The 24,661-nt window shown below is 34.8% G+C and overlaps 5 protein-coding genes and 1 non-coding gene across 11 annotated transcripts; 5 read left to right on the plus strand and 1 right to left on the minus strand.

The window, feature by feature from the left end:
* Positions 1–45: 45 nt before the first annotated feature.
* On the minus strand, positions 46–3,635 carry LOC106437846 (protein NARROW LEAF 1-like). 4 transcript variants are annotated; one of them, XM_022715933.2, is made up of 6 exons: positions 3,389–3,635; positions 1,885–2,425; positions 1,667–1,810; positions 1,349–1,589; positions 653–1,153; positions 46–576 (listed from the first exon to the last, which is right to left on the minus strand). In XM_022715933.2, the coding sequence occupies exons 2-6, from the start codon at positions 2,383–2,385 to the stop codon at positions 224–226; spliced, it is 1,740 nt and encodes a 579-aa protein (XP_022571654.1). In that variant the 5' UTR covers positions 2,386–2,425; positions 3,389–3,635; the 3' UTR covers positions 46–223. The 4 variants fall into 4 exon arrangements, with proteins under 4 accessions (XP_022571654.1, XP_013734286.1, XP_022571655.1 ...); XM_013878832.3 differs by having other exon boundaries at positions 46–573; positions 3,389–3,634; XM_022715934.2 differs by having other exon boundaries at positions 1,885–2,393; positions 3,389–3,616.
* A 1,751-nt stretch (positions 3,636–5,386) lies between these two features.
* On the plus strand, positions 5,387–7,806 carry LOC106437847 (novel plant SNARE 11). 2 transcript variants are annotated; one of them, XR_007337473.1, is made up of 11 exons: positions 5,389–5,798; positions 5,887–5,979; positions 6,055–6,148; positions 6,224–6,261; positions 6,384–6,478; positions 6,556–6,635; positions 6,738–6,794; positions 6,892–6,984; positions 7,083–7,157; positions 7,376–7,553; positions 7,624–7,806. XR_007337473.1 is itself a non-coding variant. In XM_013878833.3 (10 exons), exons 1-10 carry the CDS (start codon positions 5,725–5,727, stop codon positions 7,463–7,465), a joined length of 789 nt encoding a protein of 262 aa, XP_013734287.1. In that variant the 5' UTR covers positions 5,387–5,724; the 3' UTR covers positions 7,466–7,806. The 2 variants fall into 2 exon arrangements, 1 of the variants encoding a protein (XP_013734287.1); XM_013878833.3 differs by having other exon boundaries at positions 5,387–5,798; positions 7,376–7,806.
* Positions 7,807–8,626: 820 nt separating this feature from the next.
* TRNAM-CAU lies at positions 8,627–8,711 on the plus strand. The gene is given in 2 exon segments: positions 8,627–8,664; positions 8,676–8,711. It is a non-coding gene; the product is annotated as a tRNA-Met (tRNA).
* Positions 8,712–9,676: 965 nt separating this feature from the next.
* On the plus strand, positions 9,677–11,940 carry LOC106443491 (protein HAIKU1-like). Of its 2 annotated transcripts, XM_048775327.1 has the most exons (2): positions 9,677–11,379; positions 11,446–11,940. In XM_048775327.1, the coding sequence occupies exons 1-2, from the start codon at positions 10,311–10,313 to the stop codon at positions 11,622–11,624; spliced, it is 1,248 nt and encodes a 415-aa protein (XP_048631284.1). In that variant the 5' UTR covers positions 9,677–10,310; the 3' UTR covers positions 11,625–11,940. The 2 variants fall into 2 exon arrangements, with proteins under 2 accessions (XP_048631284.1, XP_013740503.1); XM_013885049.3 differs by having other exon boundaries at positions 9,679–11,940.
* A 1,493-nt stretch (positions 11,941–13,433) lies between these two features.
* Positions 13,434–15,835, plus strand: LOC106437849. The gene is made up of 9 exons (XM_013878835.3): positions 13,434–13,947; positions 14,027–14,178; positions 14,257–14,352; positions 14,418–14,480; positions 14,562–14,630; positions 14,711–14,813; positions 14,892–14,957; positions 15,273–15,361; positions 15,465–15,835. Exons 1-9 carry the CDS (start codon positions 13,599–13,601, stop codon positions 15,606–15,608), a joined length of 1,131 nt encoding a protein of 376 aa, XP_013734289.1. The 5' UTR covers positions 13,434–13,598; the 3' UTR covers positions 15,609–15,835.
* A 5,200-nt stretch (positions 15,836–21,035) lies between these two features.
* LOC106443492 (AT-hook motif nuclear-localized protein 21) lies at positions 21,036–23,932 on the plus strand. Its single transcript, XM_013885053.3, has one exon. The coding sequence runs from the start codon at positions 21,953–21,955 to the stop codon at positions 22,772–22,774; it is 822 nt and encodes a 273-aa protein (XP_013740507.1). The 5' UTR covers positions 21,036–21,952; the 3' UTR covers positions 22,775–23,932.
* Positions 23,933–24,661: the final 729 nt, after the last annotated feature.

Below are 24,661 nucleotides of genomic sequence, written 5' to 3' on the forward strand. Positions count from 1 at the left end.
AAGCCAAAAGAAGCAATGACGATGTTGTATATGCTTTTATATCTCTGGGTTGGGTAATGGTATTACCTTTGAATTTCATAAAACATAAGCTTATGCAATCTTGCTACAATCTTGATACGTGTCTAGGAAATGTTATTATCGCCCACAAAGAATAATAATAATACTACATATGCACAGTTACAACTTACAACATATAATTTGCCTTATTCCATGTTGCTCGGCATCAGCTAATAAAAAACTTTGGTTTCTTTAGTTTCGGCTCACCTAGATGCAACGATACGCTATCCTCTTCATCGGAACTGTTCTTTAAAGCGACAAGATCATTAACTTCATGTTTCTCTTGCGCTTTACTACCAGAAGAAGCAGACTCGTTAAACAACAAAGGCGCAATGAAGAGATGCTCCTCAACTTCAGGTGTTGGTTTGATAGCTTCTTCTATATGAAACTCAGGCGGGATAAACGGCTCAAAGTTTTCATCTTGCTTGTCTCCTGATGGAACCGGGTCGGGTGGGGATGACTGGCTAACGGTTGAATCAAGAGCTGTAAGAGAAGTGTTTCTCTGTTCTCCAGCAGCTGCTTCAAGTACACAAAGCCACTTAGAATAAGTTAAAAAAAAACTATCTGATAATAGCTGAGAAGAAGAGTTTAAAACCTTCAAGCTCATGGTTAGATGTGATGAGATCAAGCTCCAAGAGATCCAAAAGCCGACCAAGATCAACTCCACTTGTCCAGTTCTCTGGTTCTCGACCAGCTATTAGTTTCAGCCTTCCTCTATTAGCTGTCCCTCCCCAAATGATCCCAACCGGTCGTGGCTTCTGACCATTCGGACTCGTTAACAGTATAAGGCTTCCACTGTCACCTTCAAGGTCAAACGTTTGCTGGTTTTCACCGATGACCAGAAAGTCCGTGAGGAAGCATATCCCTTTCTCGTCGTTGTATTCCAATGCATAAGCCATTACGGTTCCAGTGGTGTATCCAGAGCTTCTTCCAACTTTCACAACTTGTTTCCCAATAAGACAATCGATAGTTGATTGCAAGTCTATGGCTTGGACGTTGCCTATCTCACCTATGCCCTTTATCACCGTGGTTACATTGCTCGTGTCAAAATCTTCTGCAAATGGAATGAATGCACCATCTGCTCTCACAAATGTTTCTGCATTGGAATATAAAGAGTCAGAGGAAATAAAGTGTTCCAGATAGGAAATTTTAAGAAATTTTAAGTAATATATAAAAAGTTAGAGTCAATCCATTTATAACCAATTGGTTTTAAATTAGAAACTCATGATAACCCGTATTTAACAGATCCTGAACAGAACGATACAAAGAGATATAACAAATTACATTGTACCTGGATTGGTACCAGCAAATATGCCGTACCACTGGTCATCTGTGATGAAAGATGTAGCTCTCTCAACTGCACCGAGGTAGACGCCCGGTCCAAGGCTTGGAGGTAAAGGGTGAAACATTTTCTGGCTTGGATAGTCCAAATCAACTGCGACGTGTCGGTTAGTAAGGAAACCAACCTGGTGGTTACCGGTTTTGCTTTTAACAATAGCTCCCAAGGTTCCATACGTTTCTTGGCTTGCAACCTTCACAACACAGAACACACAACTGAGACTTTAAGCTAACAGTTTGCAGGAGAAGGAGAGAAATAAAAAATATGTACCTGAGAACCAGAGCCAATGCAGGGATCACTTCCTCTCAAGCCATCTACAAGTTCATTATAAACCTGTTCCTTTGGTGTAGCAGCAGGTGCACCGTAATATTGAAACTCCACAACATCTACATCACACCATACCCCTCCAGGACCCTATTAAGAGACGAATACATTATATCATTAAATCAAATATATGAAAAAGGCAATGTGTTGAAGATAAACTCAACCTCGAGAGCAGAAGGAAGGCACTGCATTGGATTCAGCCACTGCCTATTAACTTTCCTAGCAACAAACACAAGTATCGCTGGAGTATTCGTTAAGACACCACGTGTGATCCGGAACCCAACAGCTGTCCCGAGGCTAAACCGGCGCAAGATCTTACTATGAAACGCTCTGATGGTCATGAGCTCAAGCAAAGTGGTGGCTTGTTGTCCTGAAGGCAACCTCCCAACAACTTCAGGCAAAACCTCTTTCTGGAGATTACCAAAGTAGTTAGCTCGGTCTTGCACAGCGTCGTTAAGGCGGGTGAGAGTAGGCCAGGAGAAGTAAGGGGCATTGCTCTCTGCGTGCTGGATGTTGAGTGTGAATGGGTGGAGAGGAGAAGGGCTTGAAGATGATGGGAAACTCATGTGATTACAGTGATGGTTCCTCTCTAAGTCCAAAGCAGAGTCTTCGGATTCAGAAGAAGCTGGTTGGATGAGTCTCTGACCCCAACCTCCCAAAGTCATTGCTGTTACTGAAAGAAAACACCACTGTACTGTTTCAGCTCTGTAACAAAAAAAAAAAACAAATTCGATCAATGCTTATGATACTTGAATTTTTAATATAATATTTTTACTAAACTTCATACAAACTAAAGTCAGGCTAAGTCCTTAAATGATTTCAATTGGATTCCTTATTATCGACTGGTTATGAGATAAATAACCTCGTACTAGTTCCCTGATCTGAAATTTTGAGGATTATAGAACTTTAATTAACAAAAATCATAACTAGAGGATTTATACTTATATATATAACCTCTAAAAAAATTAAAAGGAAAAATTGATGTTTCACAGACATGTGTCCAGATTAGACCATGCCTTTTAGCAAGAAAGTCAGCACAGCACGCATATTTAACAGGCAAGAATGCCAAGAAATATAACTGAAAGTCATGAAAACTAGTCTAGATCCGCTACTATCAACTCGTTATGATTTATATAGAAAGATAAATAACTTTGTAGTCATGTCAAAAAATCGATACAAACATTTAAGAAAAGAAGAAGTGTATTACTAACTGAAGGTAAAAGTCATGAAAACTACTCCTAAGCTTGGGTGAACTGTTCTAGGTTTGTTTTGAAGTTAGTCCAATCCATAGATTCATCAATCATCTTTGAGTAAGTCAGCGTGGTCATTTCAAAGATATCCGAATAGATGTTTCTTTCACTTTCACTTTAGATTGTTTATAATAATATAATCAAAATTGCCATATTATGCAGATTAATCACAACAATAAACAGAAAAAATATTCCAAACCCATATTACGTTTCATGAACCCTAGAAGTTGTGTAAACCTGTAGAAACATCTTTGAATTTCAAAATTATAATCCGAAAGAACATAAACGCAAAGTAATAATCATCACCTTCAAACCTGATTGAACCTAGAATCTACATCATGCATAAACAACAAAGTCCTGAAGAAAAAAAATCCAAACAATACATAAAACTATGATTCAGGGAAGGCGCGAAACTCACCGACAAGACGATTGGTGGGAGAAGCAACGAGAAGTTCATGAGAAAATGGGAGCTAAAGAGGGATAAGAGAAAGAGGTAGCTGCATTTAGTGGAGAGAGAGATGGATGAAGACGACGACGGGGAGAGATGATAGCAATGGCTGCTGCATAATAATTTCTTTGTAACTGTTGATGGTGGTTGTTGTATACAGTACATCAATTATCTTCTTCTTTCCTTCTTTTTTTGTCGACGCATTGATAATTATTTTCGTATTTATATTCTTGTGTGTCCCCCCAATAAAAGCTCTTTTCTTTTGGGTCAACACCAATAAATCTCTTTTAAAATTATTATTGTACCTTCAACTTTATAGTATTTTCTTTTTGCAATTTTTTTTTTGTCAACATTTTCTTTTTGCAATTATGTTATTCTTATCATCTCTTTTGGGTTATTTTGTATATAATTTCTGATGAGATTATTTTAACAAAGATCAAATTACGATTTTATTTAAGTATAAGAAAAAGTGGTTGTTCTTTTTGCTTCTACGAAGGTTATAAACCTCATCTGATGATGTGTTCAAAAAAAAAAAAACCCTCATATGATGCTGTTTGCAAAGTACAATATATACATACATCAACTTAAGGAACTCAATTACTAATACCAAGAAGACAATCTGGTGTTGCGACTTGTATTCATACTCTTCTTCTTCTTCTTTATTGTTCTTTTTTTTAAATAATGTTAAACTCATTCAAAAAAAAAAAACTTTTTTACAATGTCAGAAAATTATCGAAAAGAAAACCATGTCTCCATGGCTTTAATATACTTGCCATGAGTACTAAATTGTTCTTTCATTTTAATGTTCAGTGAATTAGAAATAGGCTAATAGCCTTGGTACTAGTCTTTCTCCTATAATCAGTTTGTGTTATGTAGTTTTAGCTGCATTGTTCAACTCTTGTTGTGTTATGTCACCGAAACTCAATCACCATGCGCCAAGCCAAGTCTTCCATGTTTTTTTTTTTTCATAAACTGTATTCTTATGTACTACAAGGTTGCTTGCAACTATTTGTTTTGTGTGTATAACAATTATCTAGAACCTAAAATTCACACATCTATTGTCTATGGAATGCTTTGTCTGAATCAAATCCATGACCTTACAATCCATCTTCATCCACTTGATAATTGATTAATTTCAAAACTGTTCAATGATGATGGATCTTGATCATATTGACAGACAACGATAAATAGGGACGCTGATATGTCTTAGTGGTCGCTTAGGCACGCTGATAACTCTCTCGACTGTGTTTGTTTGTAGCTGTACCAAACCCATCTCACATTTGGTTTGATTTGTAATTTCATCACAGAAAGACATGACATTATAATTGTTGCTATTCCAGGATTGGCTAACATACCAAAACAGGCAGCTACTTGATTTTAGTTGTGGGATCCACTATTTTGTTGCTTTTCATATACTGCTTTCTTGATGATTCGAAAATTATTCTACAATGCTCTTTTAGCTTTTGATCTATATATATCCCCTAAATTTTTTTAAAAATAATTTACATTGACATATAACTCCAGATTTATTAAACTATCTATAACTCTTAAAACTTCAGGGTTGTCCATGTACAAGTGTATATATTTAGTAAGCAGAATCTAAGGAATTGTAAAGGACTATGACATTTGGTGTAATAGTTTTTGGCTTTTTGCTAGTGTTATTGACTTATTGCTGTATCACTAATGTCATTAAAATTGGGACAAATGAATCCATTTCCATTAGAACAACAAAACAGTTAATTAACATTTGATTTTGTTTTAGTTTAGGCAGATTTATCTTGTTATTAAAGTCAAAATGATGGAATAAGCTACAAAAAAAAAAAACAAGAAAAGCTACACTGCAAGAGAACTAGCCGTTGGATGTGGAGAGGTGACGAATCCGACGTCCCAGGGTAAAATGAGTTTCTCTACTGATAAAACGACGCCGTGGCGGGTCCCACTGATTATTATCTGTAATCGCAATTTTTCAAATCTCTTTCTCGTCCCCAGAAGAAAAACAAAATGTCCGAGAGGAGGAAATAGTTAAAAAAAAAAAGAAGAAGAAATCTGCTTTGTAAGGAAAAGAGTTGGTGCTCGTGATATTTTGATTCCTGTCTCTTCGTTATCGATTTTCAGACATCCACATTGGTCGTAGATCTGAACACAAAGATCAAAAAAACATCCCACGGATTGGATATTACGATTAGCGCGTCTCGTTCGGTTGTTGTGCTCGTTGATTCGATTTGGATTGTCTGGTGTTTCGCATTCCGGATCTGTGGGTCGATTCGTGGTCGACATTGTTAGGTGGATCTGAAGGAAGGAGAGAGATGGATGTATCGGCGGTTAGCGAAGAGCTGGCTGAGCTCGAAGGACAAATCAATGACATCTTCCGTGCTTTGTCGTGAGATTTCTCTCTTTTTTTAGATCTTTCCCATTTGTTCATTTCTTGTTATTGTCCGTAAAGTTTGTGTCTTTGTTGGCACCACCAGAAACGGATTCCAGAAGCTGGAGAAGATCAAAGATGCTAATAGGCAGAGTAGGCAGCTCGAAGAACTCACTGACAAAATGCGTGACTGCAAGAGGTAACCCATTTCGTATTTATATCTGTTTTTAATGATTTGATGATGATGATGATGCCTTGTTCTTTTGCATTGCAGCCTTATTAAAGATTTTGATAGGGAAGTCAAAAGCTTGGAAAGTGGAAATGACGCCAACACTAACCGGATGCTCAACGATAGACGTCAATCCATGGTTGACCAATTTCGAGTCTGTTCAATAGTTTCAAGAGTGTTTTCTAATCTCAGGTGATGTTGTGGGTTTGTGCAGGTTAAGGAATTAAACTCATATGTTGCTCTCAAGAAGAAGTACGTGACACTTACGCTTATTCTTTTCTTTTTTTTTGATGTTTTAGATTATGTTTATAGTTCCATTTTTGTTGGAGTTGTTGCTTGTTATCATGTTTCTGATGATGAGGATGATTGTACAGATACTCATCCAATCTAGCAAGTAATAATAAGCGAGTAGATCTTTTCGATGGACCTGCTGAAGACCACATGGAAGAGAATGTCTTACTTGCTTCAAGTAAGTCTTTTTATGGTCCTTTGTTATATGAATATACATTACGTAAGAGTATTTACTAGCAACTTAATCTCTTTCAGACATGTCCAATCAAGAACTAATGAATAAAGGAAACTCCATGATGGATGATACTGATCAAGCCATTGAAAGGGGCAAAAAGGTCACTACTTCTACATATTATCTGAAAATCATTTGATAACTTTTGTCCATTTTTACAAAAGCAAACTCTCATTTCATTTTGTTTTGTGGCTTTGACGTACAGATTGTTCTGGAGACTATAAATGTGGGAACAGATACTTCAGCAGCTCTCAAGGCTCAGGTTTGTCTTTATGCCACACCATCGCTATCGCTGCTTCTGTTCTGAATCTCATTCTTTTTCATGAGACCTAAGGGTAGTTTACCTTTTCATTGTTCAGACCGATCAAATGAGTAGAGTTGTCAATGAACTCGATTCTATCCATTTCTCACTCAAGAAGGCCTCCAAGCTGGTCAAGGAAATTGGTAGGCAGGTCAGTTCCCAAAATCTCCCTTATGTATTCTTTATACACTTCCTGTTTATCTTCATCTTCCTCTTGTCCCTTTTACTGACTTGGTTCTCTTCTCTCAGGTGGCCACAGACAAATGTATTATGGCATTTCTTTTCCTTATTGTCATTGGTGTCATAGCAATCATCATCGTCAAGGTACCTCTCAACTCCTTTCTTATTCAAATAATATAAATGTATGTATATACTTGCATTGTTCTTTCTTCAGTTTTCTCCTGTAAATTTGTCTCCTCTATGATTGTTAATATAATATCTCTTCTACGCTCATCTTTGCTATCTTTCCTTCCATAAGCTATTTTCGCAGTTATTGTTTTCGCATTATCGTACTTGTAACATCTTCTTGTCTTTTTGGATAGATTGTGAACCCAAACAACAAAGACATCCGTGACATACCTGGCCTAGCACCACCAGCCATGAACAGACGTTTACTCTGGAACTATTACTGAAAACAAAGATTTCTCATTTCATGCATTCAAAATACTGGTTTGTTGTGCACGCTTCTTGGTCCTTCCCCCTAAGTCCATGTTGCTGTAGATGAACCCGCCTCACTTGAAAAAATTAATCAGTATTTATTCCCATGGCTATTGGCTTCTGCGCATTTGAGAAGTCACATGAATCAAATTCATTTTCTTTACAATCCCAGATTCAAAAACCATCAATTTGTTGTTCATGTGCTTTGTATACCAATGACACTTTTTGTGTTATATCTCATGTGTCTATTTTTTTTTAAAACGTGGTCTATGTTTTGTGTTCTGGTAATAATTTACTTCCTCTGTTTTCACTGGTTTATGTTGAAAGTTAAAACTCAGTTATAGGCTTATAGCATATTCGATAAACTTGTACAACTAGATGACTCCCATCGTTTGTCGCTGGAAAAAATGTCTTTGGTTACTTCGAAGAGTCACGAAATCAAAGATATCAAAATAATTCTTTTACTAATGGGACAACCGTTAAGGATCAAGACACTATGATTCCGCAAGCTGCTGCTCTCTTGTTTGTGTTCATCGGAAACATAAGAAAGAGTATGACGGATTAATAGGAGATTTCCATTCCAAATACTACATTTATATATTATGTGCCATGGCACTCTACAGCGATCTGAACAATGTCGAAAACTCTAGTGATTATCACCGTAGAAATTGTAGGAATACCTCTCTCAAAGAGCAAGCAAACTGCAGTTGAGCTTCATGTTCATAATTAGGCGCGATCAAACCTCCAAAGATTGCAACACCTCTCCCTATCTTTGAGTGCCTTTCTCGGTCCTTTACGTGATGGATCATGAGGTCACTGATGCCTCTTGAATCTTCTTTGTTCTCATCCATGGCCAAAAGTATATAGACGTTTTAGCACATAAACTCACACTGAACATAATACATATGTGTTACAACGCTAATTGTAACGTTTAGCTTCTTCCTCAGTTTCAATACCACAAAAATAGCTTCTTCTTCAGGTTCAATACCATAGATTTTTTCTTTTAGTCCAAGACCATGTTACTTTAGCAGTAACAGAGAGAAAAACTATGCCAAAAAGATATACAGGTGAGATTACCATCTCCAACACGTTGATGAATTATGAACATAAATTTGTTGATGTAATACTCAACAATTGGGGTGGTGGCGCAGTTGGCTAGCGCGTAGGTCTCATAGCTACTGAGTAATCCTGAGGTCGAGAGTTCGAGCCTCTCTCACCCCATTTTCGTCGTTTTCCGGACATGCCTTCAATTTTTTTTTCTGTTTAACTGGTCAAATAAAAAACGTTAATCTCCACTGGTGTTCTGTTTTCTAGGTACATGGTAGATTTAGATTGGGTATTTTGGACTTTAGTTCTTATTTGCATGATATCTTCGGTTCTATTCTAACAAATTTGTAAGTACGTTTCTGTTCGGGTATAATACATCGATTTTGCATAAAAAATCTGTAAGTCATATACTACAAACTAGGTGTTTCTCTGCGAATGGGGCATAAACATTTTGTAATTATTTATTAACATATTTTTACTAATTCAAAGACTATAATGATAAATTATTATTTATGTTTTCGTTTTAACCAATTATTATTTATGTTTTCATTTGAATATTCTTAGGTATATTGTTTTGGAAAAATTTCTTGTAGACTATCCCTATACTATTATTTGCGAAATAATTTTAAATCACTCGATATTTTCATTTCAGTTATATAAAATTAAAATTTTACTTCATTAATATTTAGTTATGTGTTTTCTATTTTATAATTTTTATATGAAAATAAAGTTTTGGATAACAACATAATATATATAGGAATATTTTTTTATTTTAGAATATATTTTTATATTTGGATAATTTTTATTATTGTTTATTTTAGTCACTTATCTAATCAAATAAGTTTTAAATTTGTTTTTATATTTAGACTAATTTGTATATTTTATTTATTAAGGGTATAAAATACATTAACCACTCTAACTTTTAACATGAGAGCTTAACTTTTTATTAAAAGATATTTTTGGATAAAAACATTACATATATAAAATTATCTTTCAATTTTAAAATATTATTTAGATTTGGATATTTTTTATTATTATCAATTTTAGTCACTTATCTAATTAAATAAACTTCAAATTCTTTTTTTATATTTGGACTAATTTATGTTTTTTTTCATTAAGGGTATAATACGTTATTAATCATTCTAATTTTTAACGTAGAGCTCGAATGCGAAAAATCACTTCAGAAATAATAGGAAATAATAGTATAGATAAATTTCAATGACAAAAGAATATTTTTTTTTGAAAATAAAGATACCATCTTATATTTCCTTCTTGAATTGGAATGGATTTAAAAAAATTACAAAAGGAATATAATCTTTTCTTAGATGAGGAGAATGCTCCATTTGCATAGAAAAACAAACCTTTCTACTTTAAAAATGTGTACAGTTGTTTCCCTTCCTATTACATACACCAATCAGTGACGTCATCAAAAACAATCCGGGAAATGTTCGTTGGAGACAAGTGTGACGCCATCTCCACATCACTACTCCTGTCTGTCAGAACACGAATTAAAAATAAATACAGCGAACCGAGTCTAAAAGTTCATCTCACTTCTTCTTTTTCTTCTTCTTCTTTGACAGAATTAGTGTTCATCTTGATTCTCATTCTTACAACTTAAAGATTTGATTGACAATTAGGCTCTGGACTCTTTTGTTGGGATTGGGTAATCAATAGATAGAGGAAGAGGATTAGCTGCTAAAGGTTTGTTATTGGATACTGTTGGATGTTTTCTGGATTTGTAGTGAGTGTTTTTTAAAAAAAAATTTAGTGAAGATGGATAGGCCTCGACAGAATGATCACTTAGGTGTGAATAAGATTGGGAAGAACATCAGAAAGAGTCCCCTCACCCAACCCAGTGTCGCTGCTCATGCTAACTTAGCCGCTGAGGCTGCGAGGCCTCAAGCGCAGCCTCAGGTTTATAACATAAACAGGAGCGACTTTAGAAGTATTGTTCAGCAACTTACTGGCTCTCCATCACGAGAAAGCCTCCCTGGGCCTCCTCAGAACAACTCACCAAAGCCTCAGAATACCCGGTTGCAGAGAATTAGACCACCACCCTTAATGCAAATCAACCAGCCTGGGGCTCCTCTACATCATCATCATCCTCACAGCTTAATGGGACCGCCTCCACCCCAATGGCATATGCCACAAGTCACACAACAACAACAACAACAACCAATGATGGGCCAAGGGGACCAGTTTTGGTCTAATACAACTGAATCTCCCCTCTCAGGCTATATGCGTTATCTTCAAAGTCCACTTGGAGATGCTGGTTCTAGTGGTAACCATATGCAGCCGCCAGGTCATGAACATGGGCCTTATATGCCGGCTCATGAACAACCTCCATATATGCTAGCTCAGCCTCAGCCTCAGTCTCAACATCAACCATATATGCCAGGTCACGAAAATCGGCCTTATATGCCGGCTCAGGCTCAGTTTCAGCCTCGGCAATATATGCCAGGTCACGAACATGGGCCTTATATGCCAGCTCAGCCTCAATCTCAACCTCAGCCATATATGCCATGTCATGAAAACGGGCCTTATATGCCAGCTCAGCCTCATTCTCAACCTCAGCAATATATGCCAGCTCAGCCTCAGACACAGCCAGACCCATATATGATGCATGGATCGCAACCTCAAATGAATATGCAAGGGCCACTGCAACCTAGCCAGTATCCACCACCACCAGGGCTAGTTCCTAATCTTCCTCCTCCTCAGTTCAATGGTCCTGTACCTGTGACATCCACTCTACCCTCTCCAAGTTTCAATCAGATGTATAATGGTTTTCATTCTCTTCAGAATAACGGCTTCGGATCACTACAGTCACCTACATCTCAGTTTGGTATGCCATCTCCTACCTACCCGAATATGTTATCTCCTAGATCACCTAACCCATTGCTGTCACCAGGAGTTCAGTATCCTCAACCACTCACCCCAAACTTCTCGTTCTCACAACTAGCTCAATCAGGAAGTAGTGGACCTGGGGATGGTCCAGGTCTGCCTCAGCCACCTCCATCTCCAGGGCTCGTGTTCCCTTTATCTCCAGGATTATTCCCAGTCCCAAGTCCAAGTTGGGGTGATTACTAGGTTGTGCTTCTCTATCCGTAAATCTCATCATGTTTTTTTTTTTTTGTATCAAGTCTGCCTAGGCTAGTCTGTACTATGAAAGAAGCTTAATCTTGAGAGTCTAGAGTAGAATAGACGCAGCCGCATAGACGTGTGAAATGCAAATAAAAAAAGTGCTTTTTATACGTTTTTCCTCTGTAGTGGGGGTTCTTATAGGTAAAAGCTTTACTTGGGAATCATAGGATGATGACGATCATTACTTTTCTTTTGTTTTTCACAGAATATGCTGTATTGTGGGAATTTGTACACAAACTAGAAACAAAACTCTGTCAATTTATATGATTCTTTGGTGTTTCTAAAGCATGTATCCGTGTATTTTTTTACTTTAAAAATTCATGATGAATATAATTATAATTAATTTGATCAAAAAAAAGAATATAATTATAATTAATTTGCGACAAAACAAAGAATGATCAATACTAATATAATAAATTCGATAACTGCTAACGATTAATTAAGGCTTCACGCACCTAAAACATCATCCTACCATGATCACAAATTTACATTATTCGTACAGAGAGAGTGGAGCAAATAACATAGAAAGAAAATGCCAATACGATCAAAGTTCAAAGGGAAAGAAGCTGCTTGGGCAGACTCAAGAGAATTGGAAGCTAATGCATGCTCTCTCTCCCCCGGACATTTCTGGTTCGGTCATTGTACCTCAGTATTGGAGTCATGAACCTCACAATCCTCCTCTGTCTCTCTGGAGTCCAGACTGGAGTACGTGGAATTACTTCTCCGTTCAAAAACAACTCACCTGCATTTAGCAACAACATTCACCAAAAGACTAGATCAGCTAATTACAAAATAACCAGCTGAAAAAGATCATTTTACACATGAACAAAGCATCAGAGAAAGATCTTTTGAAAGACGCTGAACAAGTTTCCAAGGGCCGGTACTGATCAAAGTCGAATGAAACATTCGCCTATAGTCTCCAAATTTTTTAAAGAAATTACATAAACACAAGTTCTCAAGTTTGTAAAATAAAAATTCCATGGCTAATACTGCAAGTGTCGATGAACTTTACCTCCGTAGTCTTTGTACTCTGGATCAACATAAGAGTCTGGAAGCACGTATAACACCAGGTATTCCTGAACACTCAACAGAACCCAAGACATATCAATTACACAAACAACATCATCTCGCTCCCAAGTTTTTGCCATTGAGACTGGTGTGTTTCCTTGGCGATGACGAGACCAGGGTTTAACGATCGTCTGATGAAAATAAATTGGGCTTGAGGTTTTGTTAATGGGCTTTATATGAGGTTGATTTGAATGAGGCGATGGTAATTCAGTTAACGAACCAATTTTAAGATTTTTTCAGGTCATTGTGTCTCACTTTTCCTTGTAATGATTTTGTTTTGTTATTTGGTTAGAAATGTTCAATTTTATATTTTTTTGTCAACATATTCAATGTTTATTAATTTCACTAAAAGTAAATATATTTTTGTTAGAAGCTAAATGAGTTTCGATCAACAAAAAAAAATAAACGAAAAAATAATAATAATTAAAACTCTATGTTCGGGATATTTCGAGATTAATAAAAAAATTACAAATAATACAATAACACAAGTCATTGTAAATACATTTTATTAATTTAACTTAATAATTTAAGACAAGACAAGACAGTTACCTCCGTTGGGAACAGATTCTGATCCCGCTTATCTCTACGTGTCAAAAACTCAATGGTTGCACATATACGCTTCATCAACATTACCTATCCTCCTAACCGTTCGATTAAAATCCAACGGACCAAACAAAACCTTATCTCTCCAGCTTCAGATCCTGTACAAATTCAAAGACACAAACAAGCAAAGGAACATGCACAGAAGAAGAAGTGAAAGAGACAAATGAATAAGACGATGTACAGAGAGACTTCACCGGCCGGAGATCACAATTGAGTTTATTAGTCTCGGAGTACCTCAACGAAGCAACAATGGAGCTTCCGTTGCTCTCTTACACGAACTCAGCCTCGTTTTCTCGGACAGGCTTATGCTCTTCGTCTTCGTCCTCCTCCTCGACTAGTATTAATGACTTCCTAGAGAGAAGAAGGAGCTTGAGAATGAGTTTCAACGGTGGTGAAACGTCAAGAAGCGTTAAAACGTTCGCTGGACGAAGCAGTGAAGGGATAGAGAAAACAGACGGCGGCGTAGGAGGAGGAGGACAGTTCGCCGGTCCTGCCATGGAGGTCACTACACTTGATCGTGGCTTTGCTAACTCCACCACTGTTGATTTCCCGATTTGGGACAAGATCGGCGCCGTTGTTAGACTTACTTACGGAATCGGTGGGTTAATTTAATTACACATAGTATTTATTCATTAGGTTTGGATCAAAATGTTAAATGTATGTGTTTGGATGGTTAGGACTATATGGAGCGATGGCTGTAGCAGGAAGGTTCATATGTTCAGTGACTGGGATTGATTCATCTGGTGGGTTTGATCCTTCTCTTGATGCACTTCTCTCCGGACTTGGATATGCTACACCACCTATCATGGCTCTTCTCTTCATACTCGATGTGAGCATTACTAACCTCTTATGATTAATCTAGTGTTTGTTTGAAATGGTTTTTAAAGAATTGTATGTTTGATTTCAGGATGAAGTTGTGAAACTTTCTCCGCACGCAAGGGCTATTAGAGATGTGGAAGATGAGGAACTAAGAAGCTTTTTCTTCGGAATGTCTCCATGGCAGGTAAAAATATTGAGGTTTTTGTTTCTTGGTTTTTGAGGTTTTAATTTATGGTTATGTGTTTTCAGTTTATACTTATAGTCGTGGCCAGTTCGGTAGGAGAAGAGCTCTTTTACCGTGTTGCTGTACAGGTCTGGTCTCATTGAACACCTAGAATCATTGATTAGCAACTTTGATTGAGTTATGGCTGATCAAATCTCTAATTCTCACAGGGTGCTCTGTCCGATATATTCTTGAGAGGAACACAACTGATGACAGATTCTAGAGGCATGGCAGCTCTGGTAAAACTAACTCACATTTTTTGCTACATGCATATATAGTTTTTCTTGGATTTTAATATTATGTTGTTGTTAACCTCTAGACCGGCGTATTTCCTCCGTTTGTACCATTTGCTCAAGCATTTGCAGCTGTGATCACCGCAACACTCACTGGCTCCCTCTACTTTCTTGCTGCTTCTCCAAAAGGTTTTAGTATTTGATCTCTTAATCTTCTAGTTTCTTAGTTGATTCTCTGCCCCTTCTCACTCTCGTTTTCACTTTCAGACCCGATATACATTGTTGCCCCAGTCCTAAGATCACGCCGCGATGATTTTAAGAAGCTTTTGTCAGGTACTAGCTACTTCTCCTTTCTTCTTCGGATCATATTGTTTCTGAGATATAGGGATCAAATAGGGATCTAAGAAGTGATATTTTTCTCCTAAAGAGAGTTAGTGTAAAATGATTTGGACCTCATCGTAGGAAATATAGGAACCTTCCGGACCAAAACCTCTAGACATTAAAATAAAAAAGATAAGGTTTGGAAAGATAGCTTGGGGAACAAGAAAATGTAAACGGGTTTGGTACAAGAGAAAATAGGGTTAGGTTTTCATACTATTTGAACCGCTGGTTTTTGATATCTTTCGTTTGGCATTGCTTTGTGCACAGCTTGGTACGAGAAGAGACAGATGAAAAAGATTTACTCTCCTCTCCTTGAAGGACTCTTAGCCCTCTACCTCGGTATTGAATGGGTTCAGGTAGAATCTCCGGTTTGGTTTAGTATGCAATAATACCAAAACTCAACACTTTGATCAATTTAAATATATTACCCGCCTCATTCTTAATTATTTTCATTTCCAGACGGATAATATTTTAGCACCGATGATGACGCATGGGATATACTCGGCGGTAATATTAGGGAATGGACTGTGGAAAATTCACGATCACCGTAGAAGATTACGTCAGAGAATTGAACGGATTAGATCGGAGAGTGGAGACCAGTGAGCAGCTTTTAAATTATCTATAGATTTTAATTGGTGCGGGTGGGTGGATGTGTGTGTATTTTTTTGGTATGGGGTCGTATAGTAATTAGAGAAATTAGGTAGGACCTATTCCATAAAATTTAGACAGATGTTGCAATATACAGTAGGAAACTTATAGATATATGGTATACTACATAAGTTTGTATTTATGAGGTTCAAGAACAATAAACTTAAGTCTCTTTTACTCTCTTTGGCCCATATATATGTTCGTTTGAATAGAAAAAGCAAGAAACCAGATGTGAGACTGAAGAACAGAACAATAATTCGAGCACTTGAAAGAGTTTTAATAATTTCAGTTTCAAACTTTTGATTTGGAGACTAAATTGTGGATGTTAAAATCCACAACATATATTTTATAATTGGTTGTAGGAAATTAGGAAAATGAAGTACGAAAATTTATGAATAAAATTTTAGTATATATAATGAAGTAAAGATGTACAAGAATGATCAATCGGTCTGATGTGCTTGAAACAAGCTAGTTGAGCGTACAATGTAGTGTGTTTATCAAATATCAGTAATGTATATGTGTGTGTTTATCAAATAGCAGTATATTGTTCATTTTGAATCTGAGTTATTTTTTTATAGCTTCATACCGAGATCAACCATTTGACTTATCTCTTGTATATATGCAGCATCTAACTATCACAACCATTGTTCGATTCGTTCAGTATTTGCTTTGACTTGGTATTAATTGTTTTGGAGTTCACCACCTCCAATTCAATGTAGTTTATAAGATACATGAAATGATTGGGTGTTGATCGATTGAATCACGGATAATGTGAAACCTACTCCGTTCTAGATAAGTTTTAAATAAACTGGATTTAGGTATGAAATGAAATCCTGCTCAACACTGATAACGGCGCCTACGCCTACCTACGTGCTTACTCTTGTTCTTAAGCTGGGCTCCAAACTTGAGCTTAACACTAACGAAACCACGAAATTTTCTTGTTCCTTTAGAGCGTTGATGCCTTACGTGAGTAATTCATATATACAATTATTTTCCTTTTCTTGAATATGATTTGATTAATTTCTAGGTAAATATTGTTCGAATAACTTTAGCAAAAGAATTTTTTTCCAAAAAAAAGAGAAGTACGGAGGTAAAATATGAATCCGTTGTAATTAATCAATAATTTGGTATCCGAAGATTGGTCCAAACTAATTAGCCCTTTCTCGAGAAACAAAAAAAAAAAAGGATTGGTCCAAACTACGGATGGAAGGGAAGAGGATAAACTAAATAATGACTTCAACTGCTGGAATCATGTCACTTTTTTTTGTCAACTGAGCTAATGTCTTCTTAACACACTCAAATCTTAATTAATTTTCATAAAACGACAAAAGAAGGCGGTAGTGGGTAGGCATCTTGTGGAGGAGCAAACCGTATTATTATACTGGTAGCTAGCTGTTAAGAAAAATAATATTATTTCAGATTTCCTTTTCTTATTTCTCTAACGTTCAGATCATTATTTAAACTAAATTATTCCGAACACCAACTCGAACAAAAAGAAGGTTATTCTTTATGGAAAAATAAAATTACATAGAGAGTGATTGATAGTTGTTTTAGGTGCTGTCCACAACTCAATTTATTTCTATAGCACCAAATTCAGAGTAATCGAGCTTTAAATTTTTTTTTAAACCACAGCTCTTGAAATAACCTACAGCTATACAAGTGCTTTGCAGAGCCAAATATCCCAAGCAAATTTTTAGTGGTTTCCAAAAAATTTTACAGCAATAAAATCTAAAGCCACAGCAAAAAGTTTACAGATTTTTTTTTAGAGCAAAAGTTTTAAAGTTACACCAATTACCAATCAGACCCATAGTTTCCCAGTAAAATTATATTGACATTAAAAAAAATTCCTAAATTAATTATATATATACATAGCTGAAAAATTTGCAAAAACTCTAAAATAGTAATTCTTGTATCAACTAGCATAGTTACACCAAAGAACAATAATAACAAGAATAACTCGTTATAAACTTATAGTTGTTTGTTTGATTTTTTTTAAAAAGCACATCATTTTATATTTACAATATCTTTAGTTTGTTATCTATGAGGAGAAAAAGATTCCAAAAATGTTAGCATAATAAGATGCTTGCGTCTGTGGGGTTTATTAAACTAAAGAACTGTTCACATTTACGGTCTTATTCTAAATTTCTTAATCATCAGATCAGATCAAAATCTCTATATAGAAATCATATCGCTTATTGATAAGATTTTACATGACACACTTGGGCGTAATCTCAAATTTCACAATTTATAAATAATCCAAAACACTTACAAAGCAAAAACAAACATTTGGTCAGATCACATTTGCTTAAAAAGTTCGATAGCCATCTGTATACGACATATTTTAACAATAACATAATGCGAATTAATGATCGGCATGTATATTAAGCATGTTGTCTGTCGCAAAGACCAACAAAAACACTAACAGACAGTTCAATTATAACACGAAAATTAAAATATTTGACGTTATATATGATCTAAATAAATTAGCTCCAAAGTCCATGCAATTAATTAACTCTTGTATTAGAATGGCGATTGGTGGAATCATATAATTATAATATTAGATGATCATTTTTAATAAGTTTGGGTAGAGTAGAATTGATAACTAAACAATGCTAATAAATTATTAATGACGGCTTCTTGATTTATTATTAAAAATGGCTCCATCGCGAAATTAGCACAAGAAGCCGTCACACGTTGTCCGCCGTTGCTGTCAGTCTACCCCTTTCCGTATAATCCGTTGTTCTTAAATTATTGTTTCTTCGTATAAACTATTGCTTTTGCCATTCGTAATTTAGTTTTAATTACTAATTTTACTATTATTTAGGAAGGTATATAGTTAAAAATTAAAGCAATGTTTGTGATCTCCTTAATTTGTCTATACACCAGCATTTTGTCATCTCAAGATGGTTGCAACTGGAACCCTCAGTCCTAGGTATCCATAGGTGATGGGTAAATAAATATAGAGACCCATAAATATAAACAGATCTGTTGAAAATGGATCAATAAGGTATGGTAGCAGACTGCTATGTGGGCTTGACGAGGTTCATCATCAGTTGATGATCGAGGTTTATCTTTATCCACGCTTGATTTGTCAATGCGAAATTATTAGCAGAATTGTCAGCTTATTTGATCACTAGGTAGGAGTTAGTTTCTTTCATGTTTTACTGTTAACCGTTAATGTTTAATAAATAATTTAGTTTTAAAATTTGAATCAAACTCATTTTACTATTACTTTTGGGTCAATTCTCTCAAAAGACACTAAAATAATTTTTTTACTAGTAATAGATCTATATAAAATTATTATTTTTTAAATATTAATTAATTTTATTTGTTTAATCCTAAACCTCATCTTCTAAAACTTCACCCCTCCCATGTAAACTCTAAATCTAGATTATTTTTCTTTAGATGTATAAGTGTCTATATACCTATTTGATAAAATAGATTAGACATTTTAACTCATGTATGCTATATTTGTGACAAAAAAAATCTTTACTGCTAACCTTAAAATTTCTCATAGGTTTATCATTAAACCTTCGAGAAATCAAATATAGAACTAATCAACGTGGTATTTTTTTTTTGTTTTAACAATTGAGGATTGTATTAACGAAAGGGTCAATCAAACCTCACAAGAGCATGGAACAAGACGCCGCTGCGCTCACTTGACCGCATGAATCTTCGCGTTGCTTACCATTTATTTAATGTTCCTCCTCATTAGTTTAAAGTTAAACTAATCAAAATGATAAAGCATCTCAAGTTGTTAACCATAGTTAATCGTTGACAATGAACAGAAAAACCTAGTTAGAGCATCTCCAAAAGAAACTCTATAACTCCAAATATAGAGTATTTTTCTCTCCAAAAAGGAACTTCAAAACTTCAAATTTGAAGTTTTGAAGAGTGAAACTCCAAATATAGAGTTTCACTTTTCAAAACTTCAAATTTGAAATTTCATCTTTTTATTTATATTTTAGTCCTTACAATTATACATCATATTTATAATTATTAAATATTTTTTTGTTTATTGTTTTAATCCTTAAAACTTTTATATCTCATAAATATTTCAAATTTGTTATATAAACTTAAGTTTTACACATGAAATTAAATAAAAAAAATTAAAACAAGATTTATAATATTTTAAAACTAAATTAAACAACAAGAATATTACAAAAAACCATAATAAAAACTTATTAAAAAGACACATGAAGACATAATTATTACTCAAATTTAAATATTATAACAACACTAATAGTCTGGTAAATTTGCTCCGGAACCTCCAAAATGTCCAAAATATTGTTCAACAAATTTTGTGTAACCGAAGATGATTGTTGTTGTTGTTCTTGATGCATTTTTCGTATGATTCTTTCTTGTTCAGATCGAATGTATTCACGAATATTAACATCATCGAAAGAAGCTAAGTTTTTTAGCAATATTTTATTTTCCTCTTTTATTTCTTTAAAAGCTAACTTTTTTGCTTCATTTTGCAGTCGTAATTCAATCATCTCATGATATTTTTTTCTTCTTGTTGTACTTTCGTTTAAAAGATCAAGGATTTTTTCGTTTGATGATATCAAACTATCAGCAGACATATTATGAGGATATCCGGTTTCAACAATTTTTGGCTCGTAATCTACAAATAAAAAATAAAGAGAATCATTTCTTACTTCGAAATGCACTAGTTGATCATATATGAGAGCATTATGGAAATAATTTTATGCAATAATGTAATATTTGCTTGCAGTTTAATATTTAATTATGTACTTTTATTTATAATTTTATATTTTAGTGTAAGATTTTTTTTAATTAATATTTCTGTAATATTTATATATATGTATTAGTTATTATAGAAGTTTTATGAATTTACATCAACTATGACAAATATAAGGATCATAGTGTAAAATATAAATAATTTTGAAATTAGGTTTGAAGTTTTACTTTTGGAGAAGAACACATTGAAACTTCAAATATAAAGTTTTGGAAACTTCAAAATAGAGTTCTTTTTTGGAGATGCTCTTAATGACTTAATGTGTCAACTTGGTTAACTAACTATAGTTTAGTTACAATTGAACTATCTTCATCGACTTCGTACTTAATGCTCCCAGTAATTTATTACATTTTTTCGAAAATAATTTATTACAAATTTACGACAAAACATTTGAGCTTCCATAAGAGACAGCGTAAATTTGAATGAGAAAGTTAGCGGACCGTTACACTTTTTTTAAGTTTAAGCCTATAAATTTATATGAAAGTGAAAGATTTATATTTATGTTTGTTAAAAGAGTGACTGAATCAGAATTAATCGATGGTAAAAACATTATTAATTAATTGGACATTTAATTAAAACTGAATACCTCATCAAAACTGAATGCCTCCGTATTGACCTCTAATTTAACTGACCTCAAAAGGCCGTAAGCCATTGGACGTATATCAACTTTTATTACCACGAGCCATGCATGAGGACTGATTTTAAGATAAAGAAACTACATATAACTTGTTATGATAAGTTCCTGACGATGAAAAAAGAAAAAAAAAAGATAAGTTCCTGACATTGATAAGCTTACATACATTGCTGGTCAACTTATGGGTGGAGTTAACATTTTCTTTGTCCAAATCTTTTATAGTTTTTCACTCATTTGTTTATGTTTGCATTAGTTTATGTATTGGTTCACCTATATATAGGTATTGTTACTAAGAATCCTAGTCTAGCCTTTCGCTGGTCACATTGTAGAAAACATGTAATTGTATAATAAATATATATACTTGATTTATAATAATCACATCAAAAAAGATCAAACAAATTATATATTTTCCTCATTCTTGGGATCTCGATGGTGTCTCCAAATATCCAATGCTTTATTAGGCGAGAAGACATAGTACAATGGTAGATTCTTCAATAACATATATATACACCTAACAAAATCTAGAAACGCAATAACGTCTTTATACATACTCGGCAATGTAATAATAATTAAGACTTGTGAGTAACTTTGGACTCGAATTTGATTGATTCTATTATATACATATACTGCACTACATACACAGAGAATAAAACCTTATAATAATAATTGTCTTTTGGGGCCAATTGGGTCCAGAGAAAAGACTTGGTCGTCTACTTCTTTATCCCCATTCTCTACTTCAAAACATTTCATTTCTCATGTTTCTATATATTTTCTTCTCTACTTTTTATTAGTATTCCCGCTTGCCTACTATCCCTAAATCATTAGAATCTCTACTTACTTTTTTAAAATCTCTATTCCCCTGTCAAATATATTTTGTTTTCTTAATTATTTCTCTTTGATATTGGCATGGCTGGTCTCGATCTAGGCTCAACCTCTCGTTACGTCCACAACGTCGGCCAATTCTCCACCGACAACCACCACGAAGATGATGGTGGCGCTGGAGGAAACCACCATCATCAAGGTTTAGATTTAATAGTATCTAATGACAACTCTGGACTAGGCGGTGGCGGAGGAGGAGGAAGCGGGGACCTCGTTATGCGGCGGCCACGTGGCCGTCCAGCTGGATCAAAGAATAAACCGAAACCTCCTACGATCGTTACGCGCGAGAGCGCTAACACTCTTAGGGCTCACATTCTCGAAGTGGGAAGTGGCTTCGACGTTTTCGAGTGCATCTCTACTTACGCGCGGCGGAGACAGCGAGGGATCTGTGTTATGTCCGGAACCGGAACCGTCACTAACGTCAGCATCCGTCAGCCGACAGCGGTCGGAGCTGTTTTGACTTTGAGAGGCACTTTTGAGATTCTTTCCCTCTCTGGATCTTTCCTTCCACCGCCTGCTCCTCCAGGAGCGACTAGCTTGACGATATTCCTCGCCGGAGCTCAGGGACAGGTCGTTGGAGGTAACGTTGTTGGAGAATTGATGGCGGCGGGGCCGGTGATGGTCATGGCGGCATCTTTCACGAACGTGGCTTATGAAAGGTTGCCTTTAGACGAGCATGAAGAGCAGTTACTGGTCCAAAGCGGCGGCGGAGGCGGAGGAAATATTTACTCGGAAGCCACAGGTGGTGGCGGTGGCTTGCCGTTCTTCAGTTTACCGATGAGTTTGCCTCATATGGGAGGTGAACATTGGCCCGGAAATTCTGCCGGCACCGGTAGGGCTCCGTTTTAGCTTCTGTTTTTAAAAAACTTCACTTTTTTTCCCCTCTTTTATTTTCACGGAATTTATGGAATTGTGGTTGTTTTTCTTACATATCAATTGTTCATGTATTGATCCTTCAGTACATTTTTTTTTTAGTTTTTACTTAGGTTGCCGATTTGTTTTTTGTTTAAGTTTCTAAATTAATTATTTTCGACTTAATGAGCAGCATATATATATAATTGTTATTTATTTTTTCAGTTACCTTTTACTCATGCATATATAAATGCTTCGAGTTCCCTGGTTTTATTAGATACTATATTAAAATTTCACATAATTTATTTTGTGACATACTTACATTCAACGGCATTAACGGTTGAAACTTTTATATCCAATAACAACTTACACTAACATTTTATTGTTATTTATGTGACCTAACTATATCATACACACTTTTTCTTGTTGATTATAATTTCTTAATGTTTATTATCACAGTTTTATAGCGAAAATCACGAACACAGGAAGAGACATAAAATATAGTATATTTTATCAAAAATATATAAAGGATACATTAACCCTTAAAATTAATCTAAATAGCTTTATTGTAACCCTCAAAGGCTCAACCCCATCAGTGTTGCTATCTTGGGAAACGGCAAACATATTGTAGCAATATATATCACTGAATCTATATATTCCAATGTTTTACATGTGTTTTACCGAACAAAAATGGTTCAAAGATATAAGTATAATGCAAAATCAATAGGAAAAAAATTCACACTCATTGAGCTCGCTAGGGTTTTTCCAAACACACATGACTGAATAAAATTTCCACCTTTTCAAAGTTTGAGGTCACCACCATGTGAATAAAAAAGTACTAAATGACAAGAAATGCTAAACGACAAAGAAGATTAAAGTAATACTAGTAAAACACTACAAAGAAAAGTGCAAGTGGAGTGCTAATTAAGAAATTAAATTATTAATCTGACCATTCCATTCCAATCATATCTTTAATTGCCCAACCCATTTGATGCTAGCTAAGCTGTCACACGCAATTATCTAAAGCAAAGTAGCCGGAAATGTTCATCACAAAACATTTAGTACTGATTTACAATCATTACATTATTTATCTCAAATATAATATTGCTTATAGCTTGGAATAAACAAAACATTTCTAAAATACTGTTTCATCGATTAAAAGTAAAACCAACACGATTTATGGATTCTAAACTTACATAGTGCTCATTTACTTTGATTGTGAACTAAAACATTTTTAATATATGCTTTTTTTTTTCTATTTTCCTTTTGTATTTTTTATATCCAAAAGTTAGTATAAGATTTTCAGCTTGTAATATCTACAAATCTGAAACAAAACTTTGACAATATTACTGATATACTGATGCCTTTTAAATAATAACTTGAATAACTTTTCTTTCTTTCTTTGTTTTCATTCGACCTTTCACAAGGAAATATATTTCTATATTGCGAAGAAATACACAATTGTTGAAACTTTTTTTTTTGTAAACTTCACAATTGTTGAAACTTTCACAATGGAATTCTAATGAAATAGCTTGCCTGTTGGTAAGTAATAGTAATGATCCATAACAACACATACACATTATTAGAGATATACATCTGCTGGTTTTCGTTGGGGATGAAATACTTTTATTATTTCAAAATAATATACTGTAGCCATGAACAGATGAAAGTGTTGATATAAAAATACAAAGTGTGGGTAAAGTAGAGACAGCCATGATTTTTACGAAGTACAACGGATCTTTGTTCTTTCTTCACAGGATTTTGTGTCAAACAAACTTTTACAAAAAATACTGTTATTATCAAGAATATAAGAATTCTAAAACAAGCTAACCAATCTTCTTTATGTAAAGTCCATAAAGTTGTAAAAGATAGTTTCATATACAT

The sequence above is a fragment of the Brassica napus genome, chromosome A3 (assembly GCF_020379485.1).
Source record: "Brassica napus cultivar Da-Ae chromosome A3, Da-Ae, whole genome shotgun sequence".
In the NCBI taxonomy this organism is placed as follows: Eukaryota; Viridiplantae; Streptophyta; class Magnoliopsida; order Brassicales; family Brassicaceae; genus Brassica; species Brassica napus.

What these genes read in the sequence shown, in the direction of transcription:
- LOC106437846 (XM_022715933.2), bottom strand. Translation starts at nt 2,385, where the DNA reads ATGACTTTGGGAGGTTGGGGTCAGAGACTCATCCAACCAGCTTCTTCT. An exon ending in GCCTTCCTTCTGCTCTCGAG is followed by an intron (nt 1,811 to 1,884) that starts GTTGAGTTTATC and finishes GTCTCTTAATAG; the next exon opens with GGTCCTGGAGGGGTATGGTG. An exon ending in ATTTGCTGGTACCAATCCAG is followed by an intron (nt 1,154 to 1,348) that starts GTACAATGTAAT and finishes ATTCCAATGCAG; the next exon opens with AAACATTTGTGAGAGCAGAT.
- LOC106437847 (XM_013878833.3), top strand. Translation starts at nt 5,725, where the DNA reads ATGGATGTATCGGCGGTTAGCGAAGAGCTGGCTGAGCTCGAAGGACAA. An exon ending in CCATTGAAAGGGGCAAAAAG is followed by an intron (nt 6,636 to 6,737) that starts GTCACTACTTCT and finishes TTTGACGTACAG; the next exon opens with ATTGTTCTGGAGACTATAAA. An exon ending in TAGCAATCATCATCGTCAAG is followed by an intron (nt 7,158 to 7,375) that starts GTACCTCTCAAC and finishes CTTTTTGGATAG; the next exon opens with ATTGTGAACCCAAACAACAA.
- LOC106443491 (XM_013885049.3), top strand. Translation starts at nt 10,311, where the DNA reads ATGGATAGGCCTCGACAGAATGATCACTTAGGTGTGAATAAGATTGGG.
- LOC106437849 (XM_013878835.3), top strand. Translation starts at nt 13,599, where the DNA reads ATGGAGCTTCCGTTGCTCTCTTACACGAACTCAGCCTCGTTTTCTCGG. An exon ending in CTCTTCTCTTCATACTCGAT is followed by an intron (nt 14,179 to 14,256) that starts GTGAGCATTACT and finishes GTTTGATTTCAG; the next exon opens with GATGAAGTTGTGAAACTTTC. An exon ending in TTTACCGTGTTGCTGTACAG is followed by an intron (nt 14,481 to 14,561) that starts GTCTGGTCTCAT and finishes TAATTCTCACAG; the next exon opens with GGTGCTCTGTCCGATATATT.
- LOC106443492 (XM_013885053.3), top strand. Translation starts at nt 21,953, where the DNA reads ATGGCTGGTCTCGATCTAGGCTCAACCTCTCGTTACGTCCACAACGTC.